Source organism: Scleropages formosus, chromosome 4, assembly GCF_900964775.1.
Source record: "Scleropages formosus chromosome 4, fSclFor1.1, whole genome shotgun sequence".
Classification (NCBI taxonomy): Eukaryota; Metazoa; Chordata; class Actinopteri; order Osteoglossiformes; family Osteoglossidae; genus Scleropages; species Scleropages formosus.
In genome coordinates, this window is record NC_041809.1 from 34,657,335 (window position 1) to 34,674,682 (window position 17,348).

At 47.5% G+C, this 17,348-nt stretch overlaps 2 protein-coding genes across 5 annotated transcripts in view; both read right to left on the bottom strand.

Moving 5' to 3' along the window:
- LOC108934425 (cyclin-J-like) overlaps positions 1 to 9,078 on the bottom strand; it is a 21,134-nt gene extending 12,056 nt beyond the window's left edge. Inside the window, exons 1-3 of one of the 4 annotated variants that reach the window (XM_018752228.2) lie at positions 1,790 to 2,030; positions 1,109 to 1,568; positions 316 to 440 (exon numbers count right to left, since the gene is read on the bottom strand). In XM_018752228.2, the coding sequence (XP_018607744.1) occupies positions 316 to 393 (78 nt within the window). In that variant the 5' untranslated portion in view covers positions 394 to 440; positions 1,109 to 1,568; positions 1,790 to 2,030. Of the gene's footprint in view, positions 1 to 315; positions 441 to 1,108; positions 1,569 to 1,789; positions 2,031 to 9,010 lie in introns of those variants that run through there. The other 3 variants (XM_018752231.2, XM_018752229.2, XM_018752230.2) reach the window with 3 other exon arrangements.
- On the bottom strand, positions 8,819 to 16,566 carry slc23a1 (solute carrier family 23 member 1). The gene is made up of 15 exons (XM_018752226.2): positions 16,469 to 16,566; positions 15,114 to 15,248; positions 14,101 to 14,223; positions 13,369 to 13,526; positions 13,166 to 13,254; positions 12,676 to 12,743; positions 12,403 to 12,584; positions 12,088 to 12,208; positions 11,457 to 11,613; positions 10,910 to 11,057; positions 10,719 to 10,824; positions 10,048 to 10,177; positions 9,610 to 9,753; positions 9,298 to 9,393; positions 8,819 to 9,129 (listed from the first exon to the last, which is right to left on the bottom strand). Exons 2-15 carry the CDS (start codon positions 15,144 to 15,146, stop codon positions 8,852 to 8,854), a joined length of 1,833 nt encoding a protein of 610 aa, XP_018607742.2. The 5' UTR covers positions 15,147 to 15,248; positions 16,469 to 16,566; the 3' UTR covers positions 8,819 to 8,851.
- Between the last annotated feature and the right edge of the window lie 782 nt (positions 16,567 to 17,348).

Genomic DNA, 17,348 nt, shown 5'->3' on the forward strand with positions numbered 1-17,348 from the left:
TTTAAGCACCCAACTGTTGTAATAAGCGTTCTGAGATGTGGTCAGGTGTGATCAACAAACCAGACTGCCTTTAAATGAGAGGGGGACCCCGGCAAGAACGAAACAAACATTCAACGGAACATCAGCAACCACTCTGGGCCAACATCAAGCATCACTGGGAACTCTGCAAGGGACACATGTAAGACCTCATCCAAAAATTTCTCGGGGAGAGAGAGAGAGAAAGACTTATCTCACTACCTACAGAGCTACAGGACCAAGCAGGTGATTTTCCACGATACGACATTTATGTGCAGAACAAGACCGGGAGCCACACACCTTGACTCGAAGAGCCTGATGAATGTCTGCAGCCAGCTGGTCCTTCCACCATTCAGTCCATTGTCCTTCCACGTCCATGATGATGTTCCATCCGGAAACGAAACACGGAACCGATGATCCCAGCCCTGCGGACAAGAAGAAGAACATGCGATGGCACGGAGGACAAGGACGGAGGGCGACTGACCGAACTCGGTTCTGGTGGCTCTGACTCCTCTACTGATGGACCGAACCACCAACTGAGCTCAGAGGCGCCTTGTCCCTGGTACTCTTAGTAGTAAACTTTTGCAGAAGCGAGTTTATCCATCGAGGGGGCTCCTCTCTGCACAACTCTAAATTAGCAGACACATGATTATTATTATTATTATTATTATTATTATTATACATGACGATCAGTTAGTATAGTACCTCTCTCTTTCCACGCTGCCGCGAGCCGTACGGCTATACGGAGACAACTGAGGCGCGGTTTCACGTCAGCTAATAAGACATGATGATTAATAATTCAACGCCGCGGTTTCCTCCTACTACTACTAGTCTCCAAACTTGCGAAACATAAACATATGCAGTTGACTTGGTCGTAAATATTAGTTACTAACGCCTATTCATTGCGTCGTCAACTCGCCGGCAAAAAGCTGACGCGTGAGCCGGACTTACTCACACAGCCCGCCACACTACACTCTGTCTGTGTGGTCACTCACTGCTTCCTATTCCTAATGAGGCGTAACGACTATCCACTGGTTTACCTGTGTGTGGTAACCAGCAGTAGCTAGTACGTAGTGGTAATGACTGGTCTTACCGCTTCGGACCCCGGCGGCTTTTGTTCGCGAACTACATCCCCGAATTTATAATCCGACCATCCTGAGCCTGAGGACTCTCCGGAGTCTTTCCTCAGCAGCCGGTCAAACTGAAGGACCGCTGCGCTGGCGCTGTTGTTTCCCCTGCCAAACAATCAAACTTTTTAAGGAGAAATGTATTTTACCTTTTTTTATTTTATTTTTTTTTATTTATAATAATAATTAAAAAAAAGGCGTTTTCCCCCTCTTTCTCAACTCCGCTAGTTGCAGACCCGGAGCACGCTGTGCGCCAAAGGACGAGGTGGTCGAGTTTGTCTCCCGGGGCTGGAGCACGAGGCGCACACAAGTCGCTTTGCCTCTGGGATTTGTAGTCCTTAAAACGGCGGCCATCGACATCTGATCCGTTCACACATCGTCTGAACCGCTTGTCCTATGCGGGGTCGCGGGGAACCAGAGCTTAACCTGGCAACACAGGGCGTAAGGCTGAAGGGGGAGTGGACACACCCAGGACAGGACGCCAGTCCGCCGCAAGGCACCCAAGCAGGACTCGAACCCTAGACCCACCGGAGAGCAGGACCCGGCGGCTCAACCCCCTGCGCCACAGCGCCCCCCCCCCACCTGATCCGTACATAGCGAAAATTTACAGATCAGCCACAATACAGTACAACGGCTCCTGAACTTACGTACACGTGGAGGCCAGAAATCTCTTTGTATGCGTTTTGTTCGAAGTTTATTCGACCTCCAAAATCACCAGTCAATATAAAAACTTAATAACAAGTACACGGAAGGAACGAACGGTGCACGATACTGACACCTATCAGCTTGGCCCATAAAAACAGGTTCCGTTCCCTACGCTAATTTTAGAAACTAGAAGAAAAGATGCAGTTTCAACGAAATTAACATAATGAAACCGGGAAAAAGTTGGATGCGTCTAGAACGAATTAAATTAAAAAAAAAAAAAAAACCTACAATTAAACGTTGATATCCCATAAGCACGTGCGACTTGCAGTTTTTTCATTTCCTCTAGTTGCGGCGTCCTGTTGCCATGGATACCATAGTTACTGACGCTGTAACACTCGCAACGTGCTGGAAGTCCAGGCGCGCTGTGTAGGCTTTGTTGTGGAGGGAATCACACCGAATCGCACACATCAGTTTGAGCGCACTACACTGATACCAAACGTCACCATCGTCTTGCCCCATAAGTCGCTCTGCGTTCCCTACAACAACTTCAGAAACTTGAAGAAAATACACAGTTTTAATAAAATTAACATACATTTATTTCTGAAAGTTCATAAGGCCACACTTAGCCAGAAGAGTTATTTTAACTGTACCACCAGGGTACAAAAGTCTCTTTCATTCTAGTCCAATTTTCTGACTTAATTACCTTTGCTGTTTACATGTAAGTTAATACTGGGAAAAATACAGTTAGGTGTGGTCTTTTCTAAACACACTGAACAGGACAATCTGTTCTCACACACTAAGGCCATATAAGTACAAATATTTAAGCTGCAAAGTCATTCAACCAGGGCGCTATTTACTGTCCATCTCCTGGTGCTTGTAAGGGCAGTTTTGACAGCCTATATTTTCAATTCGAAATCATCCCAGCAATGAGCCTAAAGCTGCACATGTACCTTGCAAATTTGGCTGGAGTTAATGGAAATAGATTCTTTCTTCATTATTATTTCCACTTTAACAATGTTTGATCTCAGATTGTCCTGCCAGGGTTGAGATGATCCAAAGCCAATCCTATGAAGAGTTTGTCGCATGGTAGAGACTAAAGAGCACTGAGAGGGCAGCACTTTTTCTAAATGTGGAAGGAGACCAGAAAATGCATGAAGACTGAAACACACAACCCTGGAGACGTGATGTGACACAGACACCTTGTGGGCCATTATGCCTCAAACATTTCATTGTGATGCTGCGCTGATGACCTCAACTACTGAAGCGATTCGCTCTTTGAATTTCCCATTTGCTCCAGCAGGATGTGCACTTGTACCGTCGGGGTCGCATCGTCTAAATGGCGCTCAAAATTCATAACATAATAAGCCTATTTTATTCTTAGTCTCAAGAAAACCAATGGCAGCAATGACAAAAAAAAATCTCAGATATTTAACATTTAGTTTGGTCTTCCACTAGATGTCCACATGACAGTATAAACAAAAAGCTTTTTAAAAATGTTACTTATGAAAATATTTACTCATTTAGCTGACACTTTTCTCCAAAACAACTTACGCTGTTAAGCTACTTACAATTATTTACCCACTTTTACAGCTTGGTAATTTTACTTGAGAAATTTAGGGTAAGTACTTTGCTCAAGGGTACAACAGCTGGAAGTTGAATTCGAACAAGGCCGATCTGAACCTCCAAATCCAAAGGTAGCAGCGCTAACCACTATGCTCCCACTATACTAATAGTTTATGGGCCAACATGGTAACACAAATCTTTATAGTGCAAGTGCAGAAAACATAATCAAGAAGACATGAACTGGATTTTTCTTGCATGCAAATGTTTTTACTTTGCTGTTGGGTTTCTGCTTGAAATTCAGTCTTAGTTTTCATCTTTCGCTTTTATTCCCATAAAATGATGAGACTTGTTGTATCGGCCTTGCACCTGCAGATTAATACATTCCCATCAGATCACGCCGCGCTGTGTATTACTACCGAAAAATGCACCTACTGGATGAAATATAATTCTTATAATTCTTTTTGAATCCTTTTAAATGAAATACATTTCGTCCGTGTGAGGGGATTGTATCTGTATGTTGCACTGTTCCCGTCTTGGACTTCCTACAGTTCCTGGGTTCACTCTTGCAATGGCAGTGTGGTGTAGTGTTGAGGTTATATATAGCAGCTTTGCCTGCCAAGTCCCCAGTGGCATAGCACAGCACAGCTGGATCTGCACCTGCTGCTAACTGTAACATTGACCTCTTCCTCTCCAGCTCAGCCTGATCTGTCCTATCTGCTGCCAGGATTGTAATACTGCATTAATGCTGATCCTTTCCTGGGACTTGAAGGTGTCCTGCTAGTCCTCTTTTCACATGTTCCTGTGCAACATTCTCTGGCCTGCTTTCACCTTGGCTACGGGAACTAGAGGCGTTTTGATGCGGTAAATGGGGCTATCGCCAAACGGTCGCCAAACGGTTCAAAATAAGCTGGAGCAGCCATCGGCGCTGCTCAACTTTGCACCATGTTTACTTTCCTCCATGCCATCAGTCTGCGGTACTCAGCTGTATGTGCGTCCAAAAAAAACATAACGCTTAGGCAACCCTGAGAGGCCGACTGCACCTGCTTTTCTACAAGGCAGCTTACAGTTTTACACTGGACCCATTTGTCTGGCTATATATTCACTGAAGCAATTCGTGTTAAGAACCTCTGGTCAAGGGTCCAACGAGAGATCCTGCATTTTGACTAGACAAGGTGAAATTACGGTTAGCTACTGTGCTTTACGGCTACTGCAAGACTTGCTGCCTGCACACATCAGCTAGCGCTCCGGCAAGCGTCAAGGTTCGCTGTTAAACACCCAAAATGAATTTATAAAACCTTTAGCAAAAGTGTTGGAACATTAAACAAGGCAAAAAAAAATAAATCAGAGGTACAAGTGGGCCCTGTACCAGACAGTAGCTGGAAAAAGGGATGGAAAGTTTCCACAATTTCGGGGGAAAGCCCCCGTGGGCTACCCGGGTGACTAGGGGTATCGTGAGTGTGCGTGACAGCTGGGGAATGTGGGCTATGGCGCGGCCGCGGCGGGAGCTAGAGGGCAGAAAAAAAGCCCCGTGAGCCGTCAATCAGCACCACGAATAGAACTGCCCCCCTGCCAAAGGCGGCAGAGCATTCAAAAGCAAAAGAGCCAGAGCCAGGGATGCCAGCGGGGTTGTTGTTCAGGCCGTCTCCCCGCAACCCAGCAGCAACACCGGCAGCAGGAGCCGCTCACAACACAGGACCCACGGTATGAAAATGAAACGCGGTGGGAGAACAACAAAAGCGGACCCTTAGCAACAGCACGGGTGGTGCCACTCGGTACAAGCGACATCTCACGCAAGGACAGCAAGCCGGACAAGGCTGACACTGACTTTCAGGGAATCGCTGATCCAGGCTCCGAGCCTTTTTGCAACCTCTCAACTCTTTTTTTTTGCAACTGTCTCAACTTATATAGCCACAGCTCCATGTCTTCTACCTGTGTCTCCGAGCCTTTAGTGGAGAACACCTCCAGCGAATGGTCGGATTACCACGATCTGCACCACTCTTCACGAGCGGAGTCGTGCGAACGGGGCCAAGGGCTGGCAATGGACGGGGAAAGCACAGCGGGGTGTTTTGAGAGCGAGAGCTTCGTGTGCATTGACGTGGCGCTGGAGAGTTGGGAAGAAGCTGGGAAAGACACAAAGACGGTGCCCAAGAGACAGATCCAGCTGAAAAGGCACAGCGCTAAAGAACCGCAAGCCGATACCGAAAGCAATATCGATGTGGGGAGCATGTCTGCACGCAAACACATGAAGGATCTCTGCCTGCGTCAGCACAGTTCTCCAGCTGCCATCCAGGAAGCATCGTATAAGGCAGAGCTTCGGTGGGACAGCGGCGACAGGAAGCAGAAGCTTCAGAAGTCTCTTTCCCTTGACGAAACCTCGAGCAGGACCGAGATGGCCTCCTGCCTCATCAAGAGCGTTCTGTCCAAGAAGATGCAACACGAAAATGATCTTCAGCACTCGCAAGTACCAGAAGGAGACATCTGCCCTTTCAAGGTAAAGAGCAAACATTCAGAGAGTTCTAACTTCTTCCTTCTTAGAAAGGCTTCCAATGCTAAGGTCCCCAACGTGAATTCGAGCTTCGCCGTGCCCATAAACCATAGCGGTTCCTCACAGGAACTCCTAGTCCAAGCTAAGGCAGACCCCCTGGCTGACTCAACAAAGCAGTGTGGCAAAACAAAGTCTGGCGCAGGGAAGGCGAGGAGAGGGTCAAAACCTGGATGTATGACTACGGAAAAGCGTGATCCTGGAGAAGAGCAAACGCAGGTAGTCCCCGGTAACCAGGGAGTGAGGCCCTGCAGCGGTTTAGGAAAGGCTCGCTCAGGGAGCACACCCACCACTTCCACCCGAGCCCCAGGCATCCAGAGTGGAATGACAAACAAAGCCCTGGAATGCCACACGGGGCTGGAAAATCACGGACAACAAAGCACCGAGTGTTTCAAGCCCGAAATACCAAAAATAGCCCCCAAACATTGCACCACCAAAGAAAATAAAAGTACTTCCTTAAATGTTACTTTGTTGCTTGGACAGGAAACTCAAAGAGAGGTGAATCCAGAATTTCTCTCCACTGAAGCTACTGTAGAAAGTGGTCAACAGACAAAGGGTGGAGAACATAATGTGTTAGATCAGGCAGTTACAAGGGAGATGAGCGGGAAAAACAAAATAAAAGCCCCTACGCACAAAGTGAGAGATTTACGAAAGCTGGTTAAAAACTCCTACAATCTACAGTTCAAGGGTGCGGACACGCCAGGGCAAAACCACACGTTCCTCAACAAGCTGAGGGTCTTCGCTCAACCCACGGATGACGGACAATGTGTGAAAAAGGTGAAAAGACCAGAAGAAAGCAGACTCGATTCGGCGGCACCGCCCAACCACAAACTCAACCCTACAAAAGGAAGATGCTCGGTGTCTTTCTTCTCGAAGGAGAAGGGAAACCAGGCAGATATGAAGGCCCAGGCCATGGCCCTAGCCGTTCCTCCTCCCTCCAGTAAAATTACTCTGCCTTCCCCTGTCGCTCCCACCGCAGCCTTAAGGTGTGGATTCAATCCACAAGTCTACAGCACCTCTTCAACCCAGACCATTCAGCCGCCCGCTAAAGAGGCCCCAGCAAGAGCAAAAGATGGCACCGGCCAGTCACCGTGCACCATGGCCCTGGAGGCTCAACCACAGCACCCATCCAATTCACCGGGCTTGGCACCTTTGTTAAGCACCGAGTATGGAAATGAGGGCACCAGGATGAGCAGCCTGGTGTTTGAGCAGAGCCCCGGTCGTATGCTGCTGGATCCCACAACTGGGAAGTACTTCTACTTGAAGGTGCCCACGCAGCCACTGTGCAAGATGCTGTTTGACCCAGAGACCGGCCAGTACGTGACGGTACAGGTGCCTCAGCAGACACCGGTTTACCATGGGCTGTACTCTCCCTGCACCGCTGCCTACCCTTTTCTTCACTACCAGAGCCTCTATGCTCCTCATTTTCTGCCTTACTCTGCTGGATACTTTGGAGCCCCAGTTCCCGTAGAAAATCAACTGTAGGTCTTCCGGACCCAAGCGTGGGCCACCTACCAGATCAACATTGCTAGACAGTAGTGGATTAGAAATGGGGGAAAAAAAACCCCACTACGATACCAGTTTTGAGAGAAATAAATCTGTTTGATAGGGTGAGTAATTGAGTTACTTTGCAAACTTTTATTGCTTTTATTCCTACGATGAGAAGGATTTTCAGTATTATCACTTAAAATTACACATATATGTTTTCTCTCCTTCCAAGTTGTGTGCGTCAGTCAGGTTTCTTATTATTTTGTAGCTTTGTGGCACCTTTGTGAAAACATCATAAGCAACTTACAGTTATGATTATTTATACACTTAGATATTTTACCAGAGCAATTCAGTGTAAGTACCTTGTTCAAGGGTACTACAGCAGGGCCCCCTCCTGGGATATAAACTTGAAACCTTCGGGATACAGGTATGTCTTTTGTCACACAAAGTTAAAAAATATTTCCATGGCACTGGAATTTTTGTTGCCTTTCAGGACCACGCATTATACTACCTATTACATATACTTAGATATTACATAATTATTATTTCTCTGACAGGATTTGTACAAACGGACAATTAAAAAGAGAAAAGACCATTTAAATGACTAGTTTTTTTTTTTATTTTGTGCGCTTGCATGTATAAAAAAAGTTGTCACATGTATTTAAATAATGATTCAGCTCATTGATCTGACAAGCAAAGTTAAAATATGTTTAACTGGAAAATTAATCCTATAAAATGTGTTTCTAAGTATGTGTATGTCACAAAGCTGCTTTCTTAACATGAACTGCAAACGCTAATTTTTTTATAGTCCAAATAAAAACGTTCTATGTCTATTTAAAGCCAATAATGTCGAGTGACTTGTTTTTTTTCCCCCACATTAGAGGTACATTTACCCTAATATACAACCATTACAATGGCACAAGGGTGCAGAGGGCAATGCAGAAGCTCGTTGGGATGTAGATTCAAATAAAGCTCCGGGTGTGTGGAGTTTGCATGTTCTCCCAGGTTTTCAAATCCTGGAAGGGAGTGATGTTAAACCGCTTCCGTACCGCCCTTTACTGTGAAAACCACGCAGATGGTCGCTATGAGCTGAATTCGACTCAGTGGCGCTTACCTTAACCCTACAAACCTTACGCAGTTCGATATAACCCCTTTCTTCAGCGCTGCTCGTTCCACAGGAGGAGCAGGTAAACCGTAAAGGGCCACAAAGAGAACAGGACCAGCTAACACGACGACGTATAACGGTGAAGCTCGGCTGAGCTCTTGACCCCCCCTCCCCCCAATTGCGCTTTGCTCTCATCAGACGGAACTGATGTTATGTAAACCACTGAAGGTTATATTCAAGATTGTATAAAGTATTGTAAATATTTCTATCAATAAACTCTAGAATTATGTAAAAATTAGCATGAAAAAAATCCAGCTAAATTGAGAAGTGGGAAAAAAAAAAAAAAGGTGGTAGGATGATTAGTTTCTATACTTTGGTGCAGGAAACAGTGACTGAATCCTGCACCGTTGCGGCGTCTCCGTTGGATTTGGCCTCCTCCTCATTTAGCTCCACGTTCTCCTGTCTTTGGTGCGGGTGGAAGCCCTGGAAGGTGGGGCAGATGGGCAAGTAGCGCAAGAGGCGTACCCGGCTCACGCAGCCCATACCCACGGGAAAATCATAGGTGGTCAGGTCAACGTTAGACCCCCCGCGGGATGAGCCCTCCTCTGCCTTCCAGTCCAGCAGCCCCCTCTCCTTCTTGGTGCCTTCATCATCACATACAAGAGCACATAGACACAGTTACATCCTGCTTTCAACAACCAACAGGAAACACATTTGGGGTTTGCTGTCTTTGGTGTTACAAAAATAGATAAAAGTTTTTGTCTTCGTAATTTCGGCTCAATTTATGTCGGTAACGCTGTCCGAGCACACACCTGGGATGGTGTTATCCAGCACAAATGCCAGAAATCCTCCAACAAACATCTCCGTGGTCAGGAGCACTGTTATGATTTGGTCTAGCTCTGGAACCCCTGCAGAGATCATGACAAGCATTGTGGAGGCGCTATCAGCACCATCACCAGCACAACCATCGTCATGATGATGATTGCAAAGCTACTGTCATCCCTGCAGTCATTATCTTTCAACAGTAAGGACTTGAGACCGTTTTCCTCTCCAAAGGGCTGGAGAATCTGTTCCATGTACCTCAAAAGTCTGAACTCTTTATTGCTAGTATATTCCATACGCACCTGTACGGATGCTGCCTGGGTGAGTATCCAAGTAGTTGGGAAGCATAAGGCCAGAGAACATGGAGAATCCCAGAACAAAGAGGTTCCGAGAAGAGTTCAGGTCCACGCTCTGCAGGTTGGACAACCCCACGGCCGTGATCATTCCTACAGCGGACACGAGACACGATCAACAGGAAGAAGGTGTAGACCACGTTTACTTGGTGATGTCATTTGAGAAGAGTGACTCTTCAGTCCTGCCTTTTTCCCTGAATTTAACACAAGGGAAAATGCCAGTTGAGAACTGGACAACAACACATAACGATGATGATGAGACTTGTTTGAATTTGCAGTGAACGTATTATGGTATGATGGGATATGGGTTCTGGTAGATCACTGGTCCTACTCTGGGATTTTCTGATGTTACCGTGAGCCTTCGTGGGAGACAACCGTTTCCCTTACCAAATAAGGTGCAGAACATGCCACCTAATATGGGGTCAGGCAGAGAGGCAAACAGGGCAGTGAACTTTCCCACAGTGCCCAGCAGGAACATGATAGCAGCGCCATATTGGACCACCCTCCTGCTGCCCACCTGGGCAGGGAAACAGCGAGACTCAGCTAAAAAGCGCCACAGAACACGACACCGTCAAAGTAACCCAACAGAATACAAAACAACATGACACATGGTACAGTATGTTCAACATAAAGAAAGGGATCGCTTTGTTCATAAATGCAGTATATCTAGCAGGGGCAAAGTTACACAAAAGTTTATCGTTGTTAATGATCTCTTGGACTCAGCACACTACCTGCATTTAATACACTAAGCATTTCTTACAACACACACTGCGTCTCTGGCGATCCTCAAACTGCTCTGCATTCGGTCGCATGCAGCTATATTACATATTAATCAAGATGAGCTTGCAATGTCACCAACATATTTAGATTACATATATTTGGATCTCAGAGTCGGGTCGTTTTCAGGACCTTGATTATTTTAGATCCTTTTGCTGGACCAAGCAGTGTTTTGGTCACAAAGCCCTTCCCTTCACCAAAAGAATGCCTTCATCTGCTCAGTACTGTGCGGTCAGTGACCCCCAGCAGCTTCCTGCCTCGGCGGGTTCAGCATGCTTTACCTTAGTGATGCCCAGCACCCCAATGTTGGGGCTAGACGACGTGGAGCCGTTTCCAGTGCCAAGCAGCCCTGCGATGATGCAGCACACTCCTTCTGTGAAGATACCCCTGCAGGAACACGGACGCAATGAAGGCCTACAGACCCCACTCCTGAAAATCAACAGCCCGTCAACAGCGGTCAGCAAATACAGACCTGTTGATTGCATGGACAGGGGGTGGAGGTGCCCCGGCGAGGCGGGCGCAGGCGTAGTAATCCCCAATGGACTCCACAATACCTGCTAGCGTGGCACTGAACATGCCCAGCACACTGGCGATGGTCACTGTGGGCACCCCCCACTGACCTGGCAGGAAATGTAAAATTTAGAGTGCAAATTTTCCAAACTCTGTGATACTAAATTGTAACGCTTCGAGAGACATCTCAAAACACATTCCCCAGCGCAAAACAACAAAACGGCTCAAGGGTGTAAAGTACACAAACATGAAAAGAAGGCAGTTTACATTGATAATGTACCTTTTATTCATTGACGACAAATATAATTATGAATCGCAAAAAATGTCAAAGAAACACATGAACCAAAGGAAAGAACAGAAACGAAGGACGATGATGGTAAAATACTTTAAATTATGAACTAGAGAAAATGAATTGTTGAAGCAGTAGAGATAAATGATGTCATGAGCTGGGCTATCAATGGGCAGTAAGAGCAGGGTGGAGTGAAGTACTCAGGATTAGGGGGTCTTACAGGGGTAGGGCAAGCGGAACCAGGGAGACAGAGCCATGATGTCACCACGCGCGTCGGTGCGAGCCTTGTGCCCGTACTGAGTGGGGTCTTGGGGTAGCATGTCAGTCAGGGTCAAGATGTAGCAAATGAGCCACACCACCAGAATTGCCATAATGATCTGCGAAGAGTGGAAGGAGAGTGACCACGAAGGAATGAGACACGGTTCCACGCAGCCATGCAAAGCGTTACTCGAACCCGCGGGCGGGGGGTGGAAATCCCATATCAGTAACCTCACTCTTGGTCCTCGGAGGCAGAAAGCCCTCTATCTTTTCCATCTTTGCAATGTACAGGTGTCAGAAGATCCCAGAATGAGCCACCATAACCTCAGGTCCAGTTATTTTCTGAGAAGTGAGGGAGCCACCATTCCCACAGTGAGGGACTTATCTCCCTGGGTTTATCAGGAGAAGATCCTTCGCAGCTGCTGATGAAACTGCTTTATTATTGAGGTCAGACAGGTGTGTGAAACCTCAGCACAGACTGTTAAGTGTGTGCTGGTGCAGTAAAATGCAACCGGAAGCATCAGGGTTGTGAGGTCTGCTACCGTTATGAACAGGAAACGAGATTTGGCGGAAGACTGAGGGACGGTCCTGACCGGAAACATCTTGAAGATCTGGACCTTGGTGGTCGTGCAGCCCTTCTGCCTGGAGTAGATGGGAATTGGGAGAGACCAGTTCCTCAAGTACTGTGCAAATGCAACGATTAGAAAGATGCACCTGGAGAAAAGATGACGAAGCCATGAGATATTGACAGGAGCTCTGAGAGTTGCACGTCTTTGCGGAGCTCAAAGCAACGGGTCTAAAGGACAAAACGATGAAATTGTCGGAAAAGAAGACGAGGAAGGTGCAAAGAAGTGGGTGGAATAGAAGAGGGAGGCGGGGTTATGGAAGACAAAGGGAGGGAGTCTTACAGCAGGGACAGCCCCCAGTGTGTCCCCGCCCTGTCACCGGCGGTCTGGAACACGGACAGACCGATGAGCGACACCGTTGGTGTGACGGTGAGAGGCCCGATGTAGTTGAGAAGGAGCCCAGGTAGGCCGACCAGGCCAATGACCATCTCGATCAGGCTGGACACCATGATAGCACCCTGGATCTAGAGGACAGATATGAGACAAGACATCATGGCAGGTCACCATTCCAAAGACCAAGCAAAAAGATGGACACGCAGTCTGGAGGACAGGTACCTCTCTGATCCTCGGATGCCAGACGTGTGAGGTGTTGAGCGGAAGCGTCCAGTTCCCATAAATCTCCTCTACGGCACAGAAGTTGAACCACGTGCTCAGTTTGCAGAATCGCATTAAGTCCACCTATCAGCTACGACTTCGCTTCCTGTTATATATGAAACCCTGAAACAGTAGCAGCTGCCTTCTTGTCCAACATTTCCTGATTTACCTGTCACTTTCCTCCAAATATTATATACCTACAAATATTTCCCCTTCTATTATACACCTGGCTATTTCTTACCAGAGTAATTTCAGATAAGTACCTGGCTCAAGGCTCCTACAGCTGGAGATGGGATTCAAACCTGTAAGCTGCAAGTCCAAAGGCAGCAGTTCCAACCGCTTTGCTACCTACCGACCCCATAATAGAGCGTGTCCCCGACACCCTGGCTCGCCTCTAATGGAAGACCGCTACGGGATGGTCATAGGCTGAACGGTATCCCCTGACACGTACCTTCAGGGGGGCATTTCCACTTGTCGAGCCCCAGGATGGCCTGAGCGGGGACGAGGAAGGCGAACGCGCTGGCCTGGAAAAGAGGCAGCCTGGATTGGACCGACACACAAAGAGCAGGTTACCCACCCACGTGGTACACATCATATAGCGAACCCACTGAACAGGACGTCATCTCCCATCTCCAGATACACACAAGCACGCACCTGACCCCGAACGTGGTTTGTATGAGTGTGGTGATGCCCACGCAGGTGAAAATGGTTCCCACCAGTTGGCTGACGGCGTACTGGTCCCGACCCACACACATGGCGTCCGCAAGCAGGAAGGGCACGGCGATGGTGCCACTGAAACAGGTCAGGTAGTGCTGGGGACGAAGCGACAGGCCGTTCACATCCGTGCATTTTGAACAGTAACACACACTCACACTGGAGAGGATACAACGTGGAGCAACGGTAAAAAACAGGGCATTTACATGCCACCCAGAACACAGAGAAACCACACACTCCCAGAACCGTGCCTCTCTCCGGGGGCGGGGGGGTTTGGTTCGTCTTCTTCACACCAAGATGAAGAAAAGTCCTTCGTTTAGTTCACTAGAAGATATTTTTTATCCAAAACATGAACCACAGCTTAAGATTTCCCACTTTATTCAGTGAAACAGTTGGGGGGTTTCAGTGAAAGAGCTGAGATTGAACATCTAGCGCAGTGTCCCGGTAAGTCACTTCCCGATGAGAATGGAGCCGCTGACCTTTTGGTGTTAACTGCAGCGCTGCCCCTTGACCTGTCACATTACCCTCAGCTTCACTTCAGATTCTTAACTTAGCACCGTGTGCTCCAGTGCCTCGACTGCGATACTGTGACACCGATCTGGCAAATAGAAAAGCTTCGTGGTAAAAGTGTCTGTTGTGCCTGCAGTGTGTGTGTGACATGAGTGTGTGTACCTGGAGTCCCAGCAGGATGCACAGATACCAAGGTGGCACATCTTCTATCCTGTAGATCATGTCGAACCCCTCAGGCTGCTCGGCTGCGGATGGCTCCGCCTCTTCGGACGATGACCCCGCCCCCTGAGCGGGAAACGGAGGGAAGGAGAAAGGGGACACAGGGGTGTTACTGTCCCTCATGTGCCGAATCTCTCCTTTTACCTCTGTGACAATATCCATCCATTCACTTCCTCTGAATGGCTCACACTGCTAAACTTAATTCAGCCTCTCCTCCAAACTCTCTCTCTCACACACACACACACACACACACACACACACACAAGAAAATAGTTTTGAAAGCTTTTCCTCTCTTCAGGTGAACAACTTCTAGAGGAGCAGGATTATGCTACAAGTCAATGTCGCGAGTCCCATGGTTGCCATGGTAACCAGGGTCGCTTTTTTCCCCCTCTTTTTTTGGGACGCTACATCAGTGCAGGTCCTATGCGCCAGTCCCACTGGAAATGGGCTCCTGAAAGGTTCCTGGGGGGAAAGACCGGTGCAATTATTCCGTACAGGTACGCAGGGCGGCACATCCTGTTCGGAGCTCTGAAGGAATGTCCAAAGGTCCCGTACACCATATACCTCGGCGATGACATTACGGCGCAGGAGCGCCATCCGTGAGCAGGAAAAAGACACGAAAAGCTGAAGATTGCACTGAAGAAAAGCATCATGGCTCGAATGAAGCCTTCACACGACTTGCAGAACAAATTAACAGGTGTTCTTGGTAAGTAGCACAGAAAAAGCACACCTGAGCCACGCAGGTACCGAACAGCACAGCTGAGTGTTAAAACCATGACTCTCCACCGGTGTGAAAAACATGCACAGGAGTATAAGGGCATCCGCTGGAGAGGACTATTTGGAGCCGGCGAGCTCTGCATTGTTTATAGTGCACACAGTGAGATGATAAAGCTCGGCGGAGCAGGAAAATTATCTGGAGATCATTTATGGGATCAAAACTACAGTAACACGGTTACCTTGGAGTGCATTTGTCTGTCCTTGTGCTTCATGCGCGACGAACCCTGTAGCTCCGGTGGCCGGAGTGCGATCGAGCGTGGGTCTCCCAACTTCAGGACACGTGTGACATCATGGCGGCAGGAGCGGAGCCTGTTCTATTGGAAAAGAGGAGCCAGATCGGTCAGGTTAATCATCTCCCCCAAATGGACTTTACGCCGGGGCCGTGCTAATCAAGGAGTTAAAACTAAATGAGGAGATCAGAGGTCAGTTCTTCCTCCGAAAACAGCTTCATGTGGGGAGCGACGGCGGGGCGCGCTCATCGCACTTTGGAGAGGGAAGCGAAAGATAGCGTTTGATAGCGGGTTTAGGAGTTAACGCCTAATGCCATGCGGAAGCAGGGCTGTGGAGTCGGCACACAAAACCTTCGACTCCAGTAACCCAATAACCGCTTCTGACTCGACGACTCCGACTCCACGGAACTGCCCAAAAGTTGCACGTTATTTTGGGGTCGACTTATCCGGTGAATATAGGCCTAAACCTGTATTCCACCTCTAATTTTTGGCGGTCGATTTTTATGCCGGATCGACTTACACGGTACATTTAGTTGGGGTCGGTACATTTTTACCAACTCCGACTCCCTCTCCAGGAACCCAATAACTGCTTCCGACGCCGACACATTTTATGCCGAGGCGCCGCAAGCAGCAGCAACCAATGGTGCTGTGTCTTTACAGCCATACAGAGCTTTTATACAACGATAATAAACATGGAACGGAGTGGTTGGCCCTATTACCTTCGGATCCAAAGGTCGCAGGGTCAAATCCCACTTCCAGCTGTCGTACCATTGAGCAAAGTACTTAACCTAAGGTAAATAATCGTAAGCCTTTTAGAGCAAAGTATCAGATAAATGGGACAAAGAGAATGATACAGTGTACGGTAGATGTTTTTTTCTTAGATGAGATCAGTTGAGGAGAGCCCACACTCGTACCAAAATTTAATTCACATATTAACACTTAGCAGATGCTTTTCTCCGAAGCGACTTACAGTATTGAGGTTAAAATTATAGCCTATACCCTAAATTATATAATTTTAGGGTAAGTACCTTGCTCAAGGGTACTACAGCCAGAGGTGAGGCTCAAACCTACAACCTTTCAGGCCAAAGGCAGTAGCTCTAACCACTACACTACCAGCTGCCCCCTAACACGGGGCGGAATGTCAGACCATCAGCGAAGGAACTTCGGCAACAAATGAGCGGAAGCTGCGGTCAAACCTTCGGGTTTAGACCGACGGGTCGTCTTTCAAAGGCTGCGACCACAAGCATAAGGAGCAGTAAGTACTTTACTTTACCAATATTTATTTAGCAGGTGAACCCTCTTACCTTAATTGGTTGCCAGGGGTGTCATGACATCACACGTTGAACGTGAGCAGCAGAGCGACGATGTGCCTGGTTAGGCTGGAGACAGGGCTTTGAACCTACTGCAAACTGTTATTATTAGCCGGTGGAAAATGATGAAGAGGGTTTCGTTTTACACGATTGCTCTTCCAAAGTAAAATACAGCTTTGGTCTGCACTTTCACATGTCCAAACCGAGCATTTCTGACACGAGCAGTTCTGGTTGAGCACCTCGCCGAGGAGGGGGGCAACAGACACCAGACCTGCTGGGATGCGAACCAGCAATCTCTGGGTAAAAAGTTCATGTCACTCAGGCTACCTGCTGCTCCTGAACAAATGAATTACACGAGATCCCCCAGCGTGTGTCACATCAACCACTGGGTGGCAACAGGCTTCCAGGGTACGAGCAGCTTCCCGGACACCGATCGTGAGAATCGGACAAATTACGCAACACGCAGTTCCAGCTTCCTGTGAATTAACTTTTTTTCTTTTATTTCCTTTCAGGAAACTCCCATTGTTTGTCATGAAGAATCTGATCAACATTTAAAAAGATTGATTTCAAAAGTGCCAAAGTAATGCTATGTGGTCTGTACCGTTTGTAATAAAAGGAATTCATTATAAGGGGTTGATTTCATCTATACATCTTAAGGGATCAAGAAACTCCAAGTCGGCATCAAATCTACTGTATGTTCAGAATGTGAACACACTGCAAAGCAGAAGTTCTTGTTCTGGACACCTTTCTTTTTTCAAAATGTGACATTTATTCAATGCTTTTCTCCAAAGCAACGTACAATGCTAGTCTACCTACAATTATTTACCCATTTATACAGCTGGGTAATTTTACTGGAGCAACTTAAGGGAAGTAT